This window comes from Diorhabda sublineata, chromosome 3, assembly GCF_026230105.1.
Source record: "Diorhabda sublineata isolate icDioSubl1.1 chromosome 3, icDioSubl1.1, whole genome shotgun sequence".
In the NCBI taxonomy this organism is placed as follows: Eukaryota; Metazoa; Arthropoda; class Insecta; order Coleoptera; family Chrysomelidae; genus Diorhabda; species Diorhabda sublineata.
This window is the reverse complement of record NC_079476.1, coordinates 11,510,783-11,532,485: the sequence shown is the minus strand read 5'-3', so window position 1 is coordinate 11,532,485 and position 21,703 is coordinate 11,510,783. Positions and strand designations below refer to the sequence as shown.

Genomic DNA, 21,703 nt, shown 5'->3' with positions numbered 1-21,703 from the left:
TTCTATGAAACCGATAAGTAAGTTCAATATATTTTATTACTTGTTAAGACAATCTACTTTTTACGAATACTAACTTATTCAATAAAAGAATTCCACGTAAGCATACGAATACCATGTATCAGGAACAATATGCAAAGTTGTATCCACTATTTTGTAATTTTTGATGAAAAAAACTGAGCCGGTATCTGCAGAAAATATTATATCTTGTGTAAAATATGCGTTAAACCATTATTTGATATGAAAAGATTCTTTTTTGTTTCCTCCTGTAGGTTTTTATCTTGTATTGTTCTTCACATAAAGTGGAAATATTGGAAATTTTGAGATTTCCAATGCTTGTTTGATGAGTAATTTTTTAACCTACAACTTACCAGGAAGTTTCAAAAATAAAAATTTTAAACTCTGAGGTTTTCAAAATAAGATAGACACATCCATATATATTCAAGGAACTAGACAAAAACAGCTAACTACTTCCAAAGAATATATAGGGTATATCAACTGAACAACTGAAAATTCATTTTTTCCCGAAAAAGCCTCTTTTGGCCCATCTTAGTGAACTCCGTTACAACGCATTATTTAAATAAAAGGAATATGCTGTTCTATTCTCACATGCTAGTTTTATGATGGTAATCAAATAAAAAACGTTGACAGTGGTAATATAGTAATAATAGTGAATAATTCTAATAAGTGTTAAACGTGTTTATTTATCACAACTTAGCTCTAGACAAATGAGTACTCAGCTTATAATTTTTCATTTGAAAAAATAGAGTAACTGTCAATTTCTAAAGAATTAGTTTATTTTGTACAACTTTTTTTCAAAATTCCACTAGTTACAAAATTAACGAAGGAATTAACAGCGAACATCCCTTTATATTGATGGAAAATTCTATCACCAACTACAACAGAGAATTAGTGTCGGCAATTACTCTTTGTTTAAAAATGAATATGTAGCAAATAATTAAATTACAATTATTCGTACCTCTGTTGGAAACAAAGACAAATTCGCAATTTCAACAAATATTGAGTGGTTCAATTCATCATTATTCATTTGAATACTATCAATAATAATCATTCCCCAAATTTTCTTAAGTTTCAAAATTAGCTGGCAGCGATTATTAGATGCGACCAAACAACTTTGGAATAAAATCGGGAGGATTGCTGCATTTATTCGCACTTCACTTGAGGTTCATCCAAATATATCAGAGATTATGAATTACTCTTGTGAAAAACATAACGTGTGTTTTATTATTACTTCTAATAAACAATTCTCCTATTCGTTTGTTAAAATAATAGGTGCTGAATTAAGGATAATTTTAGATCTAAACTAATGCTGATAATTGACACCAAATAAGTTGACAAACATTTTTACAAATTATTTAGAATTTAAGTCATGTGAGTTCTTTAAATGAGTAGATCCATTATCGCTTGGCTGATACACCCCTGCATAATCGTGTATCAGAATTCATTAGTCTTGTATTACCTGTTCTTAGTCATTCGTTACTATCAATTATAATACCGAAGTTAATGAGTTCCATCTATGAGATTACAGAGTGACTGATCAGCATAGGTATACTTATTATATTGTCGATTATACAAATGGTTCATACAAAGACAAAAAAGGAAATAATTATGTAGCAGGTATTACGTAGAATGTTATTACTTTTCAAAAATTGTGTTATTACAGGATGTTCAACAAATATTGAATATAAAGTGAATTAAATGGATATGAAATCTGTACAAATTACATGCACTATTATGTAACTCAAAATTTTACTTTTCGATAATGAAAGTCAATAACATATAGTAATGTAGAGGTCCTATATATTCAAATAAAGAACAAAAAATAACTTCTAGAAATTATTTTTCATATTATTATCTCTAGATACAATACAATTTGCATACATTTTGAGCAACGTAAACATCACCTTTGTTCATTAGTCAAAAATACTTATGTACGTGATTTTAAGTCCTTAAGTCTCGAGATAAACTGAAATAACAATGAACTATACCAATAACTCCTGCAAGTAGAATTGGGATATTTAAAAAAAATATTAACTAGATAACTGCTAAAATGGACAGCATCTAGTTTATAAATGCCTTCTGCTCGAAGTTGGTTGTTCCATACCAAATTTAAACTGAGCTCCAGAATACCAGGTTTGAATAATGGTAATTATTAGGTATAAAACCTAGATAATTGAAGAAACTCTTGAATTGTGCAATACAACAATTTTCTGTTGATCACAGATATTATGCATTTGTTGAAAAATGAATAAAACTGCAGTATGAGAATAAAAAAATTAGGTCAGCATTTGGACACATTCTACAATATTACACTATAGTTAAGGAGAGTCTTTGTAAATAAGTTTCAAAATACAATCTACTTTATTAACGTGAAGTTAACTGCAAAATCTTTTCTTCTTCGTTTTATCAAATCAAATTGAAAATAAATTGTATCCGATTTAAGACAATACAACAGTGTTTATTGATATAATTTCGGATGATATTTTAATTTAAACGATTTATTTAATGTAATAAAATACTAACTGAATAGAATGAATGAACCATTTTATTTTTGAGTGATAAAACTTGATAAAAATCAATAAATGTAAATTGATATGTGGGGCAATGGAATAATGTGTCATTGTCTTTTGTACAAAATTTGTGTTGCCTATAATAAATAGATTTTTCCATCTCATTGTCTCTATTGAGAATGATATGTGACTTACAGCTTGAAAGAACATCTGTGATTTATTTGCAACATATATAACAGAAGATCGCAATGTTGCTTTCAATTCAATCACGTAGATCTCCGACGCATCAGGACGCCAATCTGTTCACTCAACCAAGACAGTAGATCGTTCCTAAGAAACGAAGAAATATCACAAATAGTACGGTCCATTTGAAACAAACGATTGCAGCTTAATGAAGAAAACTTTGGAATTTCAATAATGTCTTTTAGTAGAGATCAGTTATTTTACATACCACTCATAATTATAGGTATATTCTGTTTAAAAATGAGTGTAATAATAATTTTATCATAGAACAGATGGAAAAACCGATTAGAGTATATTAATGTGAAACATTTTAATAACCTCTTTCGAAATTACAGCCTCCAATTGTTAGACAGATAGTGTGGGATTATTATTTTTCTTTCAAAAGCTCCCATCATTAGCAATTCAAAAAATGTAGCGATTTGCAGGTTGATAGCAAAAATTACGTAGAAAAAAATGGAATTCTGTAACATTTACCACTAATACTAGTTTTTGATAATGTAAAACATACAAAAAAATATCAATGGATTCGATGTTTAGGTGTGATCCACCTTATTGTAACCGTTAATCGTTGGTGTAAGTCATCTAAGTTAAGATCAGTTAAAAGCTCTGGCTATTCTATCGATCCTAGTCTTTTTAAATATTGCGTCGAAATACTGATAGATATTGGTGAATGAAAAATTTAATTACTTTATGTGGTAATTTTTTGAATATATTTTAAAACGATAACATTTTGAATGGAGATCTCCCAAGCAATATATCAGAAGGTTATATTTTGGTGCTGTACCTGCCATTCCAAGTAGGGTTAAGTTACATTTTTGACTTTAATTTTGTCAATTTATTATTTAGATTTGATGTGTTTGAAAATATTCATAATAAGTATATTAAGTGAAAATGGAATTCTTTCCTTTGTCTTTTCCACAATATGTAATGAGATTGGCAACTTATGAATAATTACTGTCCCATAATGCTAAGTAAAATCGTAATCGTAATTGCAATGATCGTTATCAATCTCAACCAATTACTCCTAGTTTGGATATATTAAGCTTTATATAAATTTAATATCATAAAAAAGCTGATGATAGTGAAAACGAAATAAAATAACATTCAAATTTCACTAGTTTCAGAGAAATTTCGTAAAAACTTAGGAAGAAATACTAGAAATTTATACTAATAAATATATCATAAAATAGTTTTCTGTTCAAATTCTTTCAACGTATCAATTGAAGAATTTTATTTTCTCATTTTAGAAGTTGTCAAAAATGATTGATATATGTACTTCCAATTTTCCTTTTGTCCGCCTTTTCCATGTCTATATGTTCTTAGTAATTCTAAAACGACACTGGACATCTTAATTAAAATTTTTATTATTAAATTATGATAACGGGCTATTATGAATGCATAAGAAGAAATCCCACATGTCAATAAAATTCTTATAGCTTAATACCAACTCCTTTTAGAAAGTTAAGCAGACAAATTTCATACACTAACACTTCTAGAATTGAGAATATATATTATTATACAAGCTGTAGTGAATAAGTGTTTGATTGGAGTTCTATCATTGTTGTTTTTAGGTGGAATACAATTGGAATTGAAATCTCACGATAAACCCCGACAGTTAAATTATTTTTGAGTGCGTCTTAGATGATTCGAATTCCAACATATCACTTCGTACAAAGTTTCCTGGCACACGCTTTTTATCAGGAAATACATTTCTATCACTTATTTTAGAAAGCATCAAAATAATTTACGTCTCAGATCGATAAAAAAATATCACATTCTATGAAATATGAAACAAGTGACGAATTACAATTTATGCAAAAAAAATAACTTTCTGATCTGCTACAAGAATAAATAGTTTGAAAAAACTAAAAAAATTCGCTGTTAAAGCACATCAAACTAAAAAGCTGAAAATAATTTTGAAAGTGAGCTTACAATAATAATGAATAAAAAATACTAGATTATTATGGAAAAAGCATCGGGCGCTCGATTCATGAGAAATATGGAACAAAACGCCCCACACTTTTTTCACAATAATACTAGTAATTTTCATTCATTATGGTTTTAAGCTTTCTTTAAAAATTATTTTTTTAGTTTGATGTGCTTTAAAAGTGTGTTTTTAATTTTTTTAACATTATAGTATCTTTATTGATACTACCCTTGTATAATGGCTTCGCTCGTCGAAGCTTGTATCGATCCGTAACGGTGTAGTCCTAAATTCCAACACGAAATTTTTATTAAATAAACCACTTTTTCTTAGTCCAAAGAAAAGTTACAAACAAGCTCACAAGCAAAACAACATACAGGTGAAGCTAATATAGTGTTAAAAATTAGACCTTTTTTCTTAAAAAGCTATAGAACGAAATATTGACATTTAACAACAAGAATCATCTACGCGTAATAAATCAAATTTTATATTGACTGAAATTACTCAAATTCAATAATAAAGTTGCAAAACTGATATATTGTGAGTAATCATTGGTTTGTAAATGGATTACCTCTTAAGTTTCTAAATTTAGGAAAACCAAATTTTACAATAGAAACTTTTTTAAAACTAAAGCGAGATCATTTGAATATGATTCAAGATTCAATACTATTACCAATCTACAAGAATATTATCATTATAACCTTAACTATATTAAATATATAAAGAGATAAGTGAAATTTTTGTGTTAAAATTAAATGATGGAAGTGGAAGGCCACATATTTTCTGGTAGTATATTACGTTTTACTACATAATTAGTTGATACAATTGATTTTAAATTGATTTGTCAAAAATTAGGAATAGAATAGATATCATTCTAGCTATCAATTGAATTTTATTATTTTCTTATATTATTATCAAAACTTACTCATCTAATTCCAAGCTTCCTGGTGAACTGTTCTCATCTTTATTAGGTGACGGCGTCCTTATTTCATCAACACTAAAACTTTCACACACTCGAGTCTCATTTTTTTCATCTGCTAACGCATTTTCGTAAAAATTTTGAAAGTATTGTAATCCTTGACTCGAACTTTTTTCGTTATTTTCCGATTTTTTACCGTACAGTTGTCGATAATATTTTTCTTGATCACCGTACATCCAACACACTTTCCACCATTGACGGCACATCAACACATTTGCCGAAGCACTGGTATTTTCCCGTTTCAAAGCGGTGTTCGACATTTGGATGTCTAACTGGAGCAAGAGTTTTATATGTTTTTAAAATAATTTCACTAAGCCAACTAGTTTCATCAAAAATATATTAGATTTTACAAACCAGTTTTCTGGGTTTAATAAATCTGAAAAATTGTAATTTTGTTATATATTAATTAGTAGAATAATTTTCAAGACCACATATCGAAACAGCATAGCTTTCAAATTAGTCTCTAAAAATTCATTTTTTAATGGTAAGTGCATGTTTTAAACTACAAATATGTATGAGTTGACTATGTCCTAAATTTCAAACTAAAAAAACCAACCAACACCAAAAAAAAATGTCATTATTACACAATAATTATTTTTCGAATACCTCAGATTAATAGTTTTGTTATTTCTGTATTGGAGAGAAATTTACTTCAGTGGAAATTGTAATTATAATCATATATAACAATCGAAAGTGGCCAAATAATAGAGGAACATTATTTTGAAATATGAATGTGTGTTCAGTATGAATATCACCAACGGTTTCAGAAATTCTAATTTAGTTATGAATAAACAGTCAATACAAATTGGAAAAAATAAACAATAGCCGGATTTAGGAAGCTGGATTATAGCAACCTTTGGATTCTACTGAATTTAAAAAAAAATATTTTTCGAACACATCGACAAGTGATAAGTTAGATATTCTCTAAAAGATATCAGTTTTTCTAGAACAACATATTTGAATACTTTCTATTTATTTAATTTCATATTATGTGATATTTATGATTTTATCACAATAAATCAGGATATTTCATATGATACTGGGAAATATGATAATGGAAACAAAAAAACCAAAATGAAATATAACAAGACTAATATACATGTGAACAAAACTAATGTTATGAAAGTCAGATAAAATTTCAATGACGTGAAAATAAAATGATAACACCGTTGATGGTGACATGACATTGTTTGTTAGAGGTAGGTGATATATGGAATATTCAAAGCATCGTTTATGTCAAGTTTCATTATATTATGTTATAAACTAGTTCACATCATTCAATTTATTGTATCAAGTTAATTAATTAAGAAAATAAATAAGTATGTTCGAATGATCAAACACTCTTTGATTATTTTTGTTCAATATATAAGAAAACCAAATTTGCAAAGACTAGTACATTAGTTACATTAAACTAACTTTATATTTTATATATTACTTAAGTCAAATGATGGATATTGAAGGACGTCAATTTCTTTCATTGGATATTTTTTCTGTTTTTAAAATGAAATGTACTGAGATTCCGTTATAATAGAATTTAAATATCACAATTAAAGTTTGATAAACAAGCAATAATATGAAACCAAAATCACATATAAATGTATTATGTACACCTTAGAAAGTTATTGAAATTATAGAATTCAAAATTAGTCAAGATATCACAAGGAGGACGAATCGTAACCGAAATATAGGTAATCCAAATTTAATGCTCAAAAACTTTCGTGCTAAAATTAAAAGACAACTTGGAAAAAATGCTCGAAGGAATTTGTAAGACATCACAATGTGGTTGTGTTTAGAAATGACATACAATTAACAAAAGTAGGAAAAAAAGAAATGAAGTGGGGAAACTTGTTAAGGCTGGAACCGAAAATTCAACTAGAAAAACAAGGGATTCTTTTTATCGAAATGAATAATTATTGATTTTGTAACATTTGAGTTATAGTATTAAAGTATCATGATTTCTAATGAGATTGTGAAAATACAATACCGGATATACTGTTATCATTTTGAAGCTGGTTTTTGTATCAAATGAATTTAATATTTCCGAGAAAATTTGTAATACCGCAATTCTCTATTTATTAATGTAATTTTCAATCTTTCAATATCCGGATATCCTATATTTTTATATTATATTTCGACCATAATTTCAGTCCCTGATGATGAATAATTATTCTAAAGCTTGGAATACGTCTAAAAAGTACACTTTGATGTTTCATTACCACAATCCCAGAACAATCACATTTATAGATGAGGTAATAAATATACTTCTGGATAAAGTTAGTAACTACTAAACAAAGTGAACATTCCAGTTTCAGAAAAAGTCCTATGAGTATTACCGTTGAATATTCCAAAAGCGAGAATATAAAATACATGTCGAAAATTGATTTCATTACTTAATGTCACTTCCCAGGTCAATTTGCCACCCGTCACACTTTACACTACACACTATGTTTCATCTTTTTCTTCTGTGTTAACTTTCCTTAATCTTTTTCTGTTAATCGCCTGAACAACTAAATAAACATTTCCTAGTTGTGTATATTCACAAGACCACCTGCGAATAAAAGAAATAATTCTAAGAAATAAACCATGTGTTAAATATGACAGGTGCTTTGGAGTTTTTTGTAGTAGATAATTAATTTGTATCGGTTTAATCAGCGCGCCGGATGGTTTGAAACATTTTTTTTTAGAAATAATAGAAACGTTTATATTAATAAGTATAGAGGATTATTATTTTTATAAAGCCATATAAGAAGGTTTTATGAAATTGATAAGTCTAATATAATTATAGCTCTCACTACATGAATTTCGAAATAAAATCATGGATCGTTTAATAATCGAATTTCTAGAATAAAATTTCAAATTTTGTCTAAATTCCTGAAGTCTTTTCATCCATTTTAGATTTATATTTTTTTTTTCATATGAATCGAAAAATTTTTTTTAATCATCCATATTTTATTAGTGATATTATATATTTTTTATTATATTTACGACATTTTATCTATTTTACGAATATTGTGATGTTTGTTTAACATAAACAACAATATAATTATTCCAAGGAACTGGCAGTTCCAGTTATTGATTTCATGTAATGTACCATCATCAAAAATCAATCTTGGATGTGAACTAATATTCGTATGTTGTTACAACTGTCTAATGTTTTGGATAATATTTTTTGATGAAGCATTGATCCGGTAATCTATATAACGAGAAAAAATAGAATATTAATGTTTAGGTTTTTCATTCATACATGCGATAAAACTATATACTGATGCTTCTAAATAGTAGCCACCAATTTGTTTATATAATTCGTCCTCAAATTCGAGGTATTTTGAATATGTATTCAAGTATTACAATATCGGAAACATCAAAAAAATAGATAAAATAATTCTATATATGAGTTCCCTTGGAATAATTGTGATGATATATACGTAGGATAGATACCAAAAAAAATATAATATAATGCCGATAAAATCCTTGTAACGGAATTGAGTACAAGAAAACGAAAGAATATATTCCTTATATAGTTGGTGAGGAACATTTTACGGATTTTGATACAGTCAGTATTTTAAATGAATAGACAAGTAGAAAAAACTTTTCGATGAACCAGTATCTCAAGAACCATATATCATTGATAAAAAAATGAAATAATTCCAGTCACATTCATTACTACTTATCAATCATAGTTAAAAACAATTAAAAATCTTGTAATAGAAAAATTATTAAATTATAAATTATTTTGAATAAATTCCAATTTATAATTATATTAAATGGAAAAGATAAAATTTGATTCAGCAGAACCTATTTTTATTGTATCTTTATTATAATATTTTTTTTTCAAACCTCATTTCATATACTCTCACGTTTACAATTATTTATTTAAATACCAAAGTTTCATTTTATTTTACCATCTCTCTACAACATTGTGCAGCAATTTAGTTTCCTATCCTCAATAATGAAAACGATTTCCAAACAATCAGGTAATAATTTAAATTGAGAACGTTTTTGTATACAGTGCTTTTCAGATAAAAGTGTCCACCTTTAATAACTTTTGTAATACTGGTATTTAGAAAAAATCCAAAAACACGTCAATTTATGTTGGAAGGGGCAAGCATTATGGCTTATTTAAACTTACTGGAAAAGCCACCCCCTCACCCCTAGCAGCATCCCCTTTATTTTTTTAAATTACTTTTCATATTTTTTATGTAAAATTTGGATACTCCTCTTTGAGCTGATTTCAAAAATGTATAATACTTGTAGGTTAAAGTGGTTAGTTTATGAGATAAACAATTTTTCTTTTGAGAGCACAAATTTTACTTATTATTTACTTTCACCTTATTTGCCTGTACTAAAATGGGTTGTACAACAGTTCAAACTCTTTAATCTTTTTAACTGTGCTATTTATTCTACTTAAAAAATCCAAACAACAAAAAACTCTACTTTTTATTAAAGTTTGACATTGTCAACTAGAATTTGTAGTCACTATTGATAGTGTAATTTGATACATTATTTATTTTGTTTCTCTGAAATGGTTTACTCTTTGCAAGGAAGAATTGAAATTGTAGGTTTATACTACCAAAATAATAATTGTGCAAGAGCTGCTGCTAGAATATTCAACGAATTACATGACGGAAGACATGAAACTCATAAGTATGTAATTCAACTGATGGAGAAATTTACCACAACAGGGTCTGTTTGCAATAAAGTGCATAAGCGAGAGGGACTCGTAAATAACGAAGCAATCCTAGTGGCAATTTTAGGGCAAGTCAGCTTAGAGGCTCAACAACCCCAATCGTTGTCAATAATAAGTAGAGCGATCGGTGTTTCATCTTCTACAGTTTTCCGAGTTCTACATAAATTCAAGTACCACCCATACAAAGTTAAGTTGGTGCACGAGTTGAATGAAGATGATTTTGATCGTCGTCTAGAGTTTTGCGAATCAATGACGCAAATTATCAATAACAATCCACAATTGTTAAACAATATTTGCTTTTCTGATGAATGCTCATGGTCATTAAATGGCTTAGTAAGTAGGCATAATTGTATATATTGGGCTGATAGTGATCCACATATTAAGCGTGAATTCCATACACAACATCCCCAAAAGTTAAACGTTTGGTGTGGTATCCTAGGTGACCACATTGTCGGACCTTTCTTCATCAACGGAAATTTAAATGGTGAATCATATCTTGTGTTACTCAGGGAAGGGGTTGACCCACGTATTACAACAATAATAGAAAATGATGATAACCTTTCCGAAGATTTACTGGTATTTCAACAAGACGGAGCTCCCCCACACTATGCTATGCCTGTCCGACAATTTTTAAACGAAACATTCCCCGCTCGTTGGATAGGTAGAAGGGGGCAGATGATGGAGTGGCCACCTAGGTCACCGGATTTAGCACCCCTATACTTCTTTTTATGGGGGTATTTAAAAACAAAAGTTTATGCTACCCAACCAGAATATCTGGATGATTTACGAGATAGGATAGAAAATGAATGTCGACAATTAAATCCAGCCGTATTAAGCAATGTCAGAGAGGCATTTCAAAATAGATTATACCATTGTATGGAAGTGAATGGTACTCATTTTGAACACTTATTGTAACTTCATAATAAATAGCCCAGTTAAAAAGATTAAAGAGTTTGAAATGTTGTACAACCCATTTTAGTACAGGCAAATAAGGTGAAAGTAAATAATAAGTAAAATTTGTGCTCTTAAAAGAAAAATTGTTTATCTCATAAACTAACCACTTTAACCTACAAGTATTATACATTTTTGAAATTAGGTCAAAGAGGAGTATCCAAATTTTACATAAAAAATATGAAAAGTAATTTAAAAAAATAAAGGGGATGCTGCTAGGGGTGAGAGGGTGGCTTTTCCAGTAAGTTTAAATAAGCCATAATGCTTGCCCCTTCCAACATAAATTGATGTGTTTTTGGATTTTTTCTAAATACCAGTATTACAAAAGTTATTAAAGGTGGATACTTTTATCTGAAAAGCACTGTATAATAACTTAAATCAAGGACGCACCATGTTTACGTAGAAACAGATTGAATAATCAATTAGTTTAAATATGAGGTGTGTTAATTTTAGGTAATACTTTGATGAAGACCAAAGTTAGGTTGGAACGTCAATCGTTAATTCTAATTTCACTGATAAATGAGAATTATAATCAAATTATCCTTCATATATAGTTGGAAAGATAGTTTTAGTTACATAAGGTGTGATAAATTCATGGGTAGATAACCTTTCATTGAGTGGGAGTTATATTATTTCACCATTCATTCATATGAACCTCATTAGAAATAATGTTATTAAAGACATGGAAATCATTATTGACTTGTTAATAAAGGCGAAATTATTGTTGATCAGCCTGACTAGACATTGTTATCATAGATTTAAATATCGAATATAGTCCCCATCCTGCAAGAATATAATTTTTTGAGATATTCCTAATTGATCATTATATTTAGAATTTCTATTTTCACTGTTAATAGATTAAAATATTCACCCGATGTGAAATATGATATATCTAAGCCAAATGAATTGAGAATCATTTAAATCGAAGTAATTTTAGATCGTACGTGGAAAATAAGTAAGCAAACCAAATGAAAAGTAGGGTTTTAGGCTCTTAGTAACTTAGGCAAATTATTTGGGATAAATATCCAAGATATAGATATACAATAGAAGAATAATTTTCAAAACCAGATTCATTCAAAAGTATTATAGTTACAAGTATGATTTAAATATAAAAATAATCGCAGTTTTCTGCTGGCTTGGCAGCACTAGTTCAATAGATTTATTTTATCCTTAATGAATTCAGATCAGTAACTACCCAAATGGAGAATGAGCCATGAAATAATTTGAAATATGAAAAATTTTCACAGCCGTGCTAGAACAAGGTACGGAAAAAATTCGCTCACTTAACAAAACATTTCTTCGCTTTATACCCTGGCCTTCCAGGACGCAAAGTTCGTGCGTCACTTTTTCTTTTAGAGACATATTAAGAACATTTTTCATGTACCCCTACTGAAATAGATAAATAAACATTTACGCGATTACACTGCAAAATATTTGGAATACATTGAACTATTGTGTGAACGTAGAGCAAACATAAAACTAAAATATTGTTTCTTATTCGATTCTGATATCCATTCTACGTATGATTAAATTTTTGGAAAATTAGGTTTTTAACATGGACATTCTATTTATTTCATAATATTCATTACCAAAATTTATTTAACAGTTCAGAAAAAATTCTCCAATCAAATTTCCACCAACTTTTAACCAACCTATCAACTTGAAAATTCGAAGGATCTTTGACTTTTTTGGACAGCAGATGAAACAATAAAACATTTGGTGGTATTTAATAATATTGTGAGTAAGGAGTTCAGAAGCAGCGGGATACAAAGGCCCACAATTTATCGTTTTCTTATGTTTTTTCACTCTTCAACTTTTTGTTTCCATATTTCAACAATTTTTTAACTTTATCACATTTTGTTTCAATAGCAGATTTTTCAGCTAATTATTTATTAAAAATTGATAGATCATAATTGACCAGTATACATTTCTGTATTTTTGTCAACATCAACCTGTTTTATTAAAACCATTCTTAGAGACAAATGCTTTCAATAAAATTCTAAAGAAATAGTTATTTTTGAATATTATTTTTTCTATAATGTTTTTTTAAATAAAATACTATCATTTTCACTGTGAAGGAGAGTATACTGACAGATTGATATTCTTGTTTCGATAAATATCTGAGACACATAAACAAGCGCACACAAATAGACAATTATAGATTCAATATTTCTTACCTCTTAGGATTATGGGAATCATAATATTGAACTATAGATATAAAGATGAGGTGTGGAAGAACGCGGGACGCAGTATGCGTCTCATAAACTAATATCTAATACGTTTTCCAGTTCAATGGCGCAGAAAAAGGTAACTCTCTTTTCGTAATTACAAAGTAAATGTTTACTGTCTACGCCGCTTCTAATGAACACTATTCTAGAATACAGGTGAAGTAAAAATTTATATATTTGTAAATATCACGTAAATTGAGCATATGTTTATACTACATTATTCTGTTCAATTTCTAATTTATCATGATGAGGATGGAATACTCCAGAGATATTTACATCATCATAAAGAAATGCTTTATCCTTTTCAAGCCATGGCAGAGAAATTGGGTAGTTTTGGAAAATTATCAATGAATTATAATCGTCATTTTAATTAATAGTTTTTTGAGATTAATCGAATCATCTTCATCAGTGTATTAAAAAAATGCGTTATCAAATACGAAAATTGATAGAGAAAAAATTTGTCAAAACTTAATTAAAAGTGATGATCACATTTAGTTCATAATTAAAGTCGTCCATCAAATGAAGTAACTCATTTACATTAGAACTAAGAAGACACAAAGAAATTAGATTACTAAGAAATTTTAATCCCAGAAATTGGAAAATAACTGATTTTTGAAAATAAAGAAACTATAACACTTCTGCATTTTTTTATCCGAATATATCAAATATTAGATTAAACTGGACAAGAAGGGTTTGAAAATTGACTCTTCTATTAACCGCCACGATGTCAGATCTATTATTTGTCACCTGTGTGGTCGTAGTACGGTCTGAAATTGTCATTTTCACGCACGTTCTGCAGCTAGTACTTACGATGTATTAGAATTGAGAAGACTTGCTGGACAGTTTCTGGTGAATGAGGTTGGACACTTGATTATGTCGGTGCAAATAGTAAATATTAGCTAATACACTCCAAGCAGATGTTATATATTAAATAGTTCCTGATGTTTTCTGACACTTACTGCATTTATCAGATTCAGTGTTCGAATCTTCAATCACATTTTTCATGTAGTTGTTAGTTTTGATAACATGATCCTGGATAGCAATCAAGCAGCCTTTGGTTTTTGAAAGTGAGTTCTGCTAATAAGCCTGCTGTTTGGAGCTTCTTCGTCAATATGCGTCTGGTTGAGGTCATTACGATGTCTACCGTGTAATGCCAACTTGATGTCAGAATCTTGCGTTGATAGGTTAAGGGGTGAGTACTCTTTATCATCTTTGGGTATAATCTGATGCAATGGTGAGGTTACTGATTTTCTGTAAAAGAATTCACGTAGTGTCTTCACCTGTTGACAGTGTGGGTTGACAAGATCAATTAAGTCTATTCCACCTTCATTCTTTGTGTTATCCTTTTAATTCTCTCTAACTTTATTATCATCCAATTAAAGATTCCAAAAGAGTAAGTTAAAACAGTCAAGTCTATCGAGCCAGTACAACTATGCAATATAATTATGAATTATTCTCATTCGTTAGTTATTTTGTGTACTTCCAAAAATTTTAGAAATGAAAGTTACTACAGTATAATACAGTTGCTACTTAAGTTTTGAGATATTGCAACACTGATGTGAATATGTCGTTTTTTTTTTAATGGTGAACGTACTTAGAACGTGTTGTCATACGAGTGCTATTTGAGTTGTTCACATATACTTGAATTATTCATCTTGTCCAAAAGATGGAATTACATCACAAATATTGTCGATTTTCTATAACTTTCGATGTGGAATAAGCCAAAACGAGTATACCGATCAACTCGCTTCGACTTTTGGCAGTGAAGCACCATCTCGAACCAGCCGTGTTTCGCTGGTTTTCCGAATTCAATAGTGGTCGCCATTCGCTACAGAATCAATTTCGTCCAGGTCGTCCAAAATCGACTATTGTGCCAGAAAACATCGATGCTGTGCGCAAACTGATATTGTAAGATGGTCATGTGACACACCGTGAAATTGAGGCATACGTGGGCATTGATTCCACTTATATACATTTAATATTGCGTGAAAATGTGGCTATCAAAAATATTTGTTCGCTTTGGATACCGCATAATCTGATAACCGCTCAAAAAAGCTCGTGTCCATTGGTGCACAAAAATACTGCAAAAATTCAGTCTCGGTGATTCCAAAGAGGTCTATAAGATCATGATTAGCGACGATTCATGAATCTATGCATATAAATCCAAAACTAAACAATAATCCACTGTATGGGTTTGCAAGAAGTGTTCTTAAAAATCAGGAAAACAAATTGCAGAAGACGACTTATTTTCTACCACGCCAATGCGAGCTCTCCTACATTAGTCTAAACAAAAACGTTTTGAATGGTCAGTCGTACAGACGTACAGTCTTTGTTTGGCACCCAATGATTTCTTATTTTTTCCGCAGATCAAATATTTGTCTATCTCGAAACTTAAGTAGTAACTCTATTAGTACAAAATTCTTAAAAATATGAGCATCTATATTATTTGAAGAAAAATATTAATTTCAATTATTAATGATATGTATTTATCGTTTGAAGTTAAATACATTTTAGAAGGAATACTAATTAAGTTCAGTTGTCTATGTACAAAATATAAATTTTCAAGATATCTGGAAATATATACAAATATATATATATATATATATATATATATATATATATTTAAATAGAAAAATAAACACAATAAACAATATCCCGTTTGTTTAATTAATCAAGGTGTTGGAATTATAAACCTCCTCGAAAAATTTCGTGTCTTCTCTTATTCTCTACCTGCTTTGTTATAGCCTTAGTTCTTCCGGATTCCACAAAAATTCTCATGCAAACACGCCTAACTGAATTATCTAGATTTAGTAGTAGTATATTAGAAACCTTCAATCGAAAATGAAAATGATATTCAACAACCGTTGAAAGTCAAAGAAGTATTCTATGCAGTTTTCAATATTTAAAATACATCGATGACGACACCACTGCCAATAAAATTTGTGATTGGTAATTGTATTCTCATTTGTTATTCATGAAAGACGATAGTCAATCAGTCAATAGAGTCAATTATATCAAGCAGGACTTGGCTTGCACAAAGAAAGGAAAAAACGGCCAAACACGACTTGTGACGACTTTGGTACACATTGACTCAGACTAATTCTCCGACTAATGGACTGAGTACACATCAGCCAACTTATCTGTTAAAGATTTCTCAGTTAGATAAGTTCGGATAACTTGATAAGTTAAGATATGGAATAAAAAAATGTTTATCAGTATCATTTATTGTGAAAAGTGTGAGACTACTTTTCCAAATATTCTATTATTAATTTTTAATTCATAAATCTATATGGTGATATATGTATTAGAAAAAGTTTCAGTAGTCTCTTAGACATGATTCCACCTATTAAGTAAAAATAGAAATAATAAGCGAAAAACTTGGAAATTGATAATTACCTATAAATATTTGTTAGAATTTAATCTCAGTATACACTTTAATAATGGTTTAGTAGGTAGACGTACCTAGGCTCTCTTAAGTACATGGATTAGAAAATTCAATCTGTTTCATATTGGAATATTCCAATAAGAAATAGACAATTATCATTACTTTTGGAACACCTGAATTTGTTAAACGAGCAATTTGCGAATTGTGTTGATCTCTATGACTAGAGCTATATGTTGTGTGCTTGTATAATTTGATATTAGCCATTAACTAAAATTGTCAATGGTATTGATAATTATTATATTAATATAAAATTATTGAGAACAGATATATCTATTTTGATTATGGAATCATATCCTACATTTGTTCATTTTTAGATGATAATATAATTCAATATGTTGAAAATACTGAATACTGAAAACATATTTTCAATAGACAAATTTCTAGTCATCAGTATTATGACGAATAGAGGATACATTAAATGTAACGACCTCCCAACCTATCACAACGTAGAACATCTATGGAATATTTGTGTACTTATAAGAATAGGACAAAATACAAAATATCCTCGGTTTTACATCTTTGGAAAAGCATAAACAATGTCCATTGAATTATCAAGAAATTGCTATTAAAATATGTCATGATGCAAGAAAAACAAAAAATAATAAACAAAGCTTGGATTTAGAGAGAAAATATGTTTGTATACTTGTCAGATCAATTCAAATAAGGTAACTTATTGAATTTGTAGAGGTAGTACTATATAAAGCTAGGAATTGGTATATAAGTAGGAGCTTTGCTTTCATGTTTTCATATTTCAAGTTACAGCATAAACATAAGTTTAGAGTCCACTAGCTCTACAGCTACCTAGTTTTTCGGATAACTAGCAACAGATATAGTACGAGTATATTAATATAGTGTGAAATTAAACAATGCTAAATGTTGCATAAACATTAACGTATAGATTTAATAGTGAATATATGAATGCCATTTCGGAATTTGTACCCAATAATTATCTATCGAATAATCACGGACATCAAAGTATATATTAGTTTATTGTTTCATATTTAAATTTTTAGCCTCAAGTGAAGAATAAACATTATTCGAAGAAAACTTATTTGTGTGATTCTGAATAAATATAATATTAATGCGACGAAGAAAAATTATTACCATATAAATATATGCGAGCTTATAAAAAATTTCTAGAGTTTCCGCAGAACACAAGTTATATTCATCATAAAAATGATATTCTGTAAAGCTGTTATCATTATAAAATAACTGGACCTTGTATTTTATTATTTTTAGCATTTTAATTAAATTCAAAGTTATCTTAATCTACAGATCACCACCTTATCTTAATTTGCGAACACTGATTTAGTAATGTGGACATTCTGACTACCTGTAGCGATTTTTTTTATCTTATGAGCCGAAGAAGAGCCAGTTTTTTAATACATTCTTGATACGTATGTAACTTCGTGATTTTTTTCATTCCTTTTATTAATCACCTAGTTTTCAGAGCCGTATGGCAATATATTTTGTACCATTGCATTGTGCTGAAAATTCTGTTTACAGGGTTTAGTTGTTCAATGCCTTCTTCAGGGCGATTAATGCTACGTGTACGTTTTCGTGTGTGGCATATTTCTTTTTTAGGTGTTGTTGAATTGTGTAAATGTGATCTATTGTCAACCTTCCTGCTGTGAATGTTGCCTGTTCTTTCTTTTTTTCTCCAATTTGTTATGCATTAGTCATTCTTCCGGTATGCTTTCTCCATTTATCACTCTCTGGAATGAATTTCGTAGTATTCGAAGTAGTTTTTCGGATCCGTATTTGACATATTTCGATACTACTCGTCCTGATTTAGCCGCTTTCCCGTTTTTGAACAATTTTACTGTTGTACGGACTTCTTTTAAAGTTATTTGGATTTGTATTTGATATTACTACAAATTACAAACTTCGTTTTAAGATCTGATGGGAATCATTGAGCAAATCATCTCAACGTTTTTCTTATGTATAAAATTGTGGAAGAAAGTTTTTGTGCCAGCACCATAAATATTTCGAAAAATTCTTTTCAATGTCCTAAACTAATGTTCTTCATTATGATAGTTTATTCATGTTTGTATATAATCCTAAAATGTCCCAAAATCGGAGAGTGAACTACTATTAATTTGATTAGGTATATCGGCATAAAAAATCGTAACATGAACTACTTTAACTGTTTATTATATTGTCAGCTTCTAACCACTTCCAGTTGCACATACTTTACTTTTAAGGAGAACTGTCCCTAAAAATTTGACGCGAGCTTTTTTCCAACTATAAATTGATTGATTATTTTTTAGATACATTAATCTTCCATTCAAATGAAAGAAAAAATATATACCAGATATACTTTCTCCGATATCTTAAATAACTGTATTTTTATACGTGTATCCTCCGGAGAAATCACACTTGTTATTTGTTTTTGATACAAATAAAACCTGTCTCAATATATTTTCTCGTATAGAACCAATACAAATAAATAAGCCGTTATGACTAGATTCTGCTTTTGCTAACTCACTGTACTGGAATGATAAATTGATGGAATTTTTTTTTTCATTGTATTGACCCGTATCACACAGTATATGCAAATATAGATATAGATGAACATCCCAATAGTTATAATAACAATCGGTTTGTAAAGTTGGTTTGGTTGTTTGTAATGGTGAAAATTTGAATATTACCTAATAATAATTTTGCCAATTATTGCTTAAAATGTAGTTGCGACAATTAAATCTCACTGTATTTTAAGGGTTTTTGATGCTTATTTTATTTAATGATTAATTTCTGTTATAAATGTTTAGTAATATCAAATCAAAAGAATATTAGTAATATCAAATCAAAAGAATATTAGTAATATCAAAAAAACCGCGTTGACTGTAAAATACCTCTTATTGTTACTGTCGTAATGTAAAAATTCATTTAAAGATATTTTTTCATGAAAACTCTTGTTTGATATCTAATAAGTTAATAGAAATAGCGTTGACAAATTATCGATTTCATTGAAGATGGAAATTTAAGAAGATTTAGACGTATAAAATACAAATTAAATCTCATGTATTATAAATAGGTCTTCAAAGGCCATGGGAGCCATAGGAGCCTTGTACATTCTGGAAAAATTATTTTCATCAGCTGAAAGAAAGAATGAGCGTAGCTATCTGTGACATCTCAAATTATTTCGAATTGTTCGTGTCAGAAAAGCTTGTATTGGAGATTGTGTCTTAGCAAGTGTCTTTTGAAGGCTAACCAAAACTCCGATCGAAAAAAAGTGCCCCTTTGGGGCTTATTGTGTTTGAATAATGAGTCCAATGATTAGTGACGACGGTTAAAGAAGCCAAAGAAAACCACAAGTGATTTCCGCTAACGAAAAAACACTGATTTACAATAAAATCAAAATAACGCCACCGGAAAATTTCCCCAGAAAATTTAAATGCAGATTCAGGTGAATATTGAAAACTAACTGGCTTATCAAAAGGATCAGGAATTCTTTAACCAGCGAGGAAACTCCCTTCAAAAATTAACAAACTTCCAAACAGAATTAGGATAATCCTCAGATTCGGCGTCCGGCAGTACCATAAATACAACTTTCCCGATACTTTCAAAAAACATCCACCAAAACTAACTTATACCATTTGAGGATAATGAAAGTGTCAATTATGTCGAGATCCTCTACAAACTCAACCGAAAATCTTCCTTCTCTGACGCAATTCTTCCAACAAAAGCAGATGTCCATCTCCAAACTCATTTTAACTCTAGACCAAAAAAAAGTTATTCTCACTGCTACATTCATCAGATCTTGTACCATCCAAAAATACTTGACAATCAAAACCTACCAAAAACCCAGAACCTCCCCCCAACAAATCCAATCGTCTCATCTATCTATTTCCAAACAGCAATTTCTTGAACATACAACACAAGAACTGTTGAGAAATATCTCCTATTTCATTGGCAACAAGAAAAACATCGTCATTGCTTTTAATTCAACACCTAGACTTCTCATATTCTCATTAAGATAGAAAAACTCACCTTATTTTAATTTAAATATATAGTAGAATCGTAATGAAATTGTTTGTCATTTGATAGTCATAATCAAGAAAAATACGTTTAATGTATTAATTTTCAAATTATAGGATGATGACTAAGTCTAGAGTATCTGAAAATCCTTCACATCATTATTGTTGTTACCTACTCAATTTAGCCAACCATCCATGAAGATCAGATATGATATTTCATGTGTGGATAACTACGCCAACAGTTGTTTTTGTAGTATATATATATATATATATATATATATATATATATATATATATATATATATATATATATATATATATATATATATATATATATATATATATATATATAGGGTGATTCATTAAGAATGTCCAATCTCTGAACTGTAGATTCTAGACCTCAAAATATGATGATTCTGCTCAACATGCCTTATGCAAATATTGATAGTTTCCGAGATACGGGGTGTCCAAAGTTTAAATTTAAATTTTGGTTTTCGCAATAATTTTTTATGTTTCCACAATTCCTCTTTGAAAATAGGCAATTTTACGTTTTTTTTTGGCATGAGGAATGATAATTTTCACTCTAATTTAACATTGCTAATAGAGGGCGCTAGTTACACTTAATTGTGTTAATTAAATCAAAGTAAACTTTTTTTGGGCTAAACTTACAACTAAAATAATAAATTCTTCAAAAAAAGTTACTCTTCTTTGATTCGTGTAACTCAATCGGTTATCGAG

The 21,703-nt window shown here is 29.2% G+C and overlaps 1 protein-coding gene across 2 annotated transcripts in view; it reads right to left on the bottom strand.

Moving 5' to 3' along the window:
- The window catches only part of LOC130440964 (protein prickle-like), a 332,550-nt gene that overhangs the window by 152,767 nt on the left and 158,080 nt on the right, over window positions 1-21,703 (bottom strand). Inside the window, exon 1 of one of the 2 annotated variants that reach the window (XM_056774380.1) lies at window positions 5,621-8,131. The exons of the other annotated variant lie outside the window; for it this stretch is intronic. Coding sequence (XP_056630358.1) covers window positions 5,621-5,934 — 314 coding nt within the window. The 5' untranslated portion in view covers window positions 5,935-8,131. Of the gene's footprint in view, window positions 1-5,620; window positions 8,132-21,703 lie in introns of those variants that run through there. 2 annotated transcript variants of the gene reach the window in all.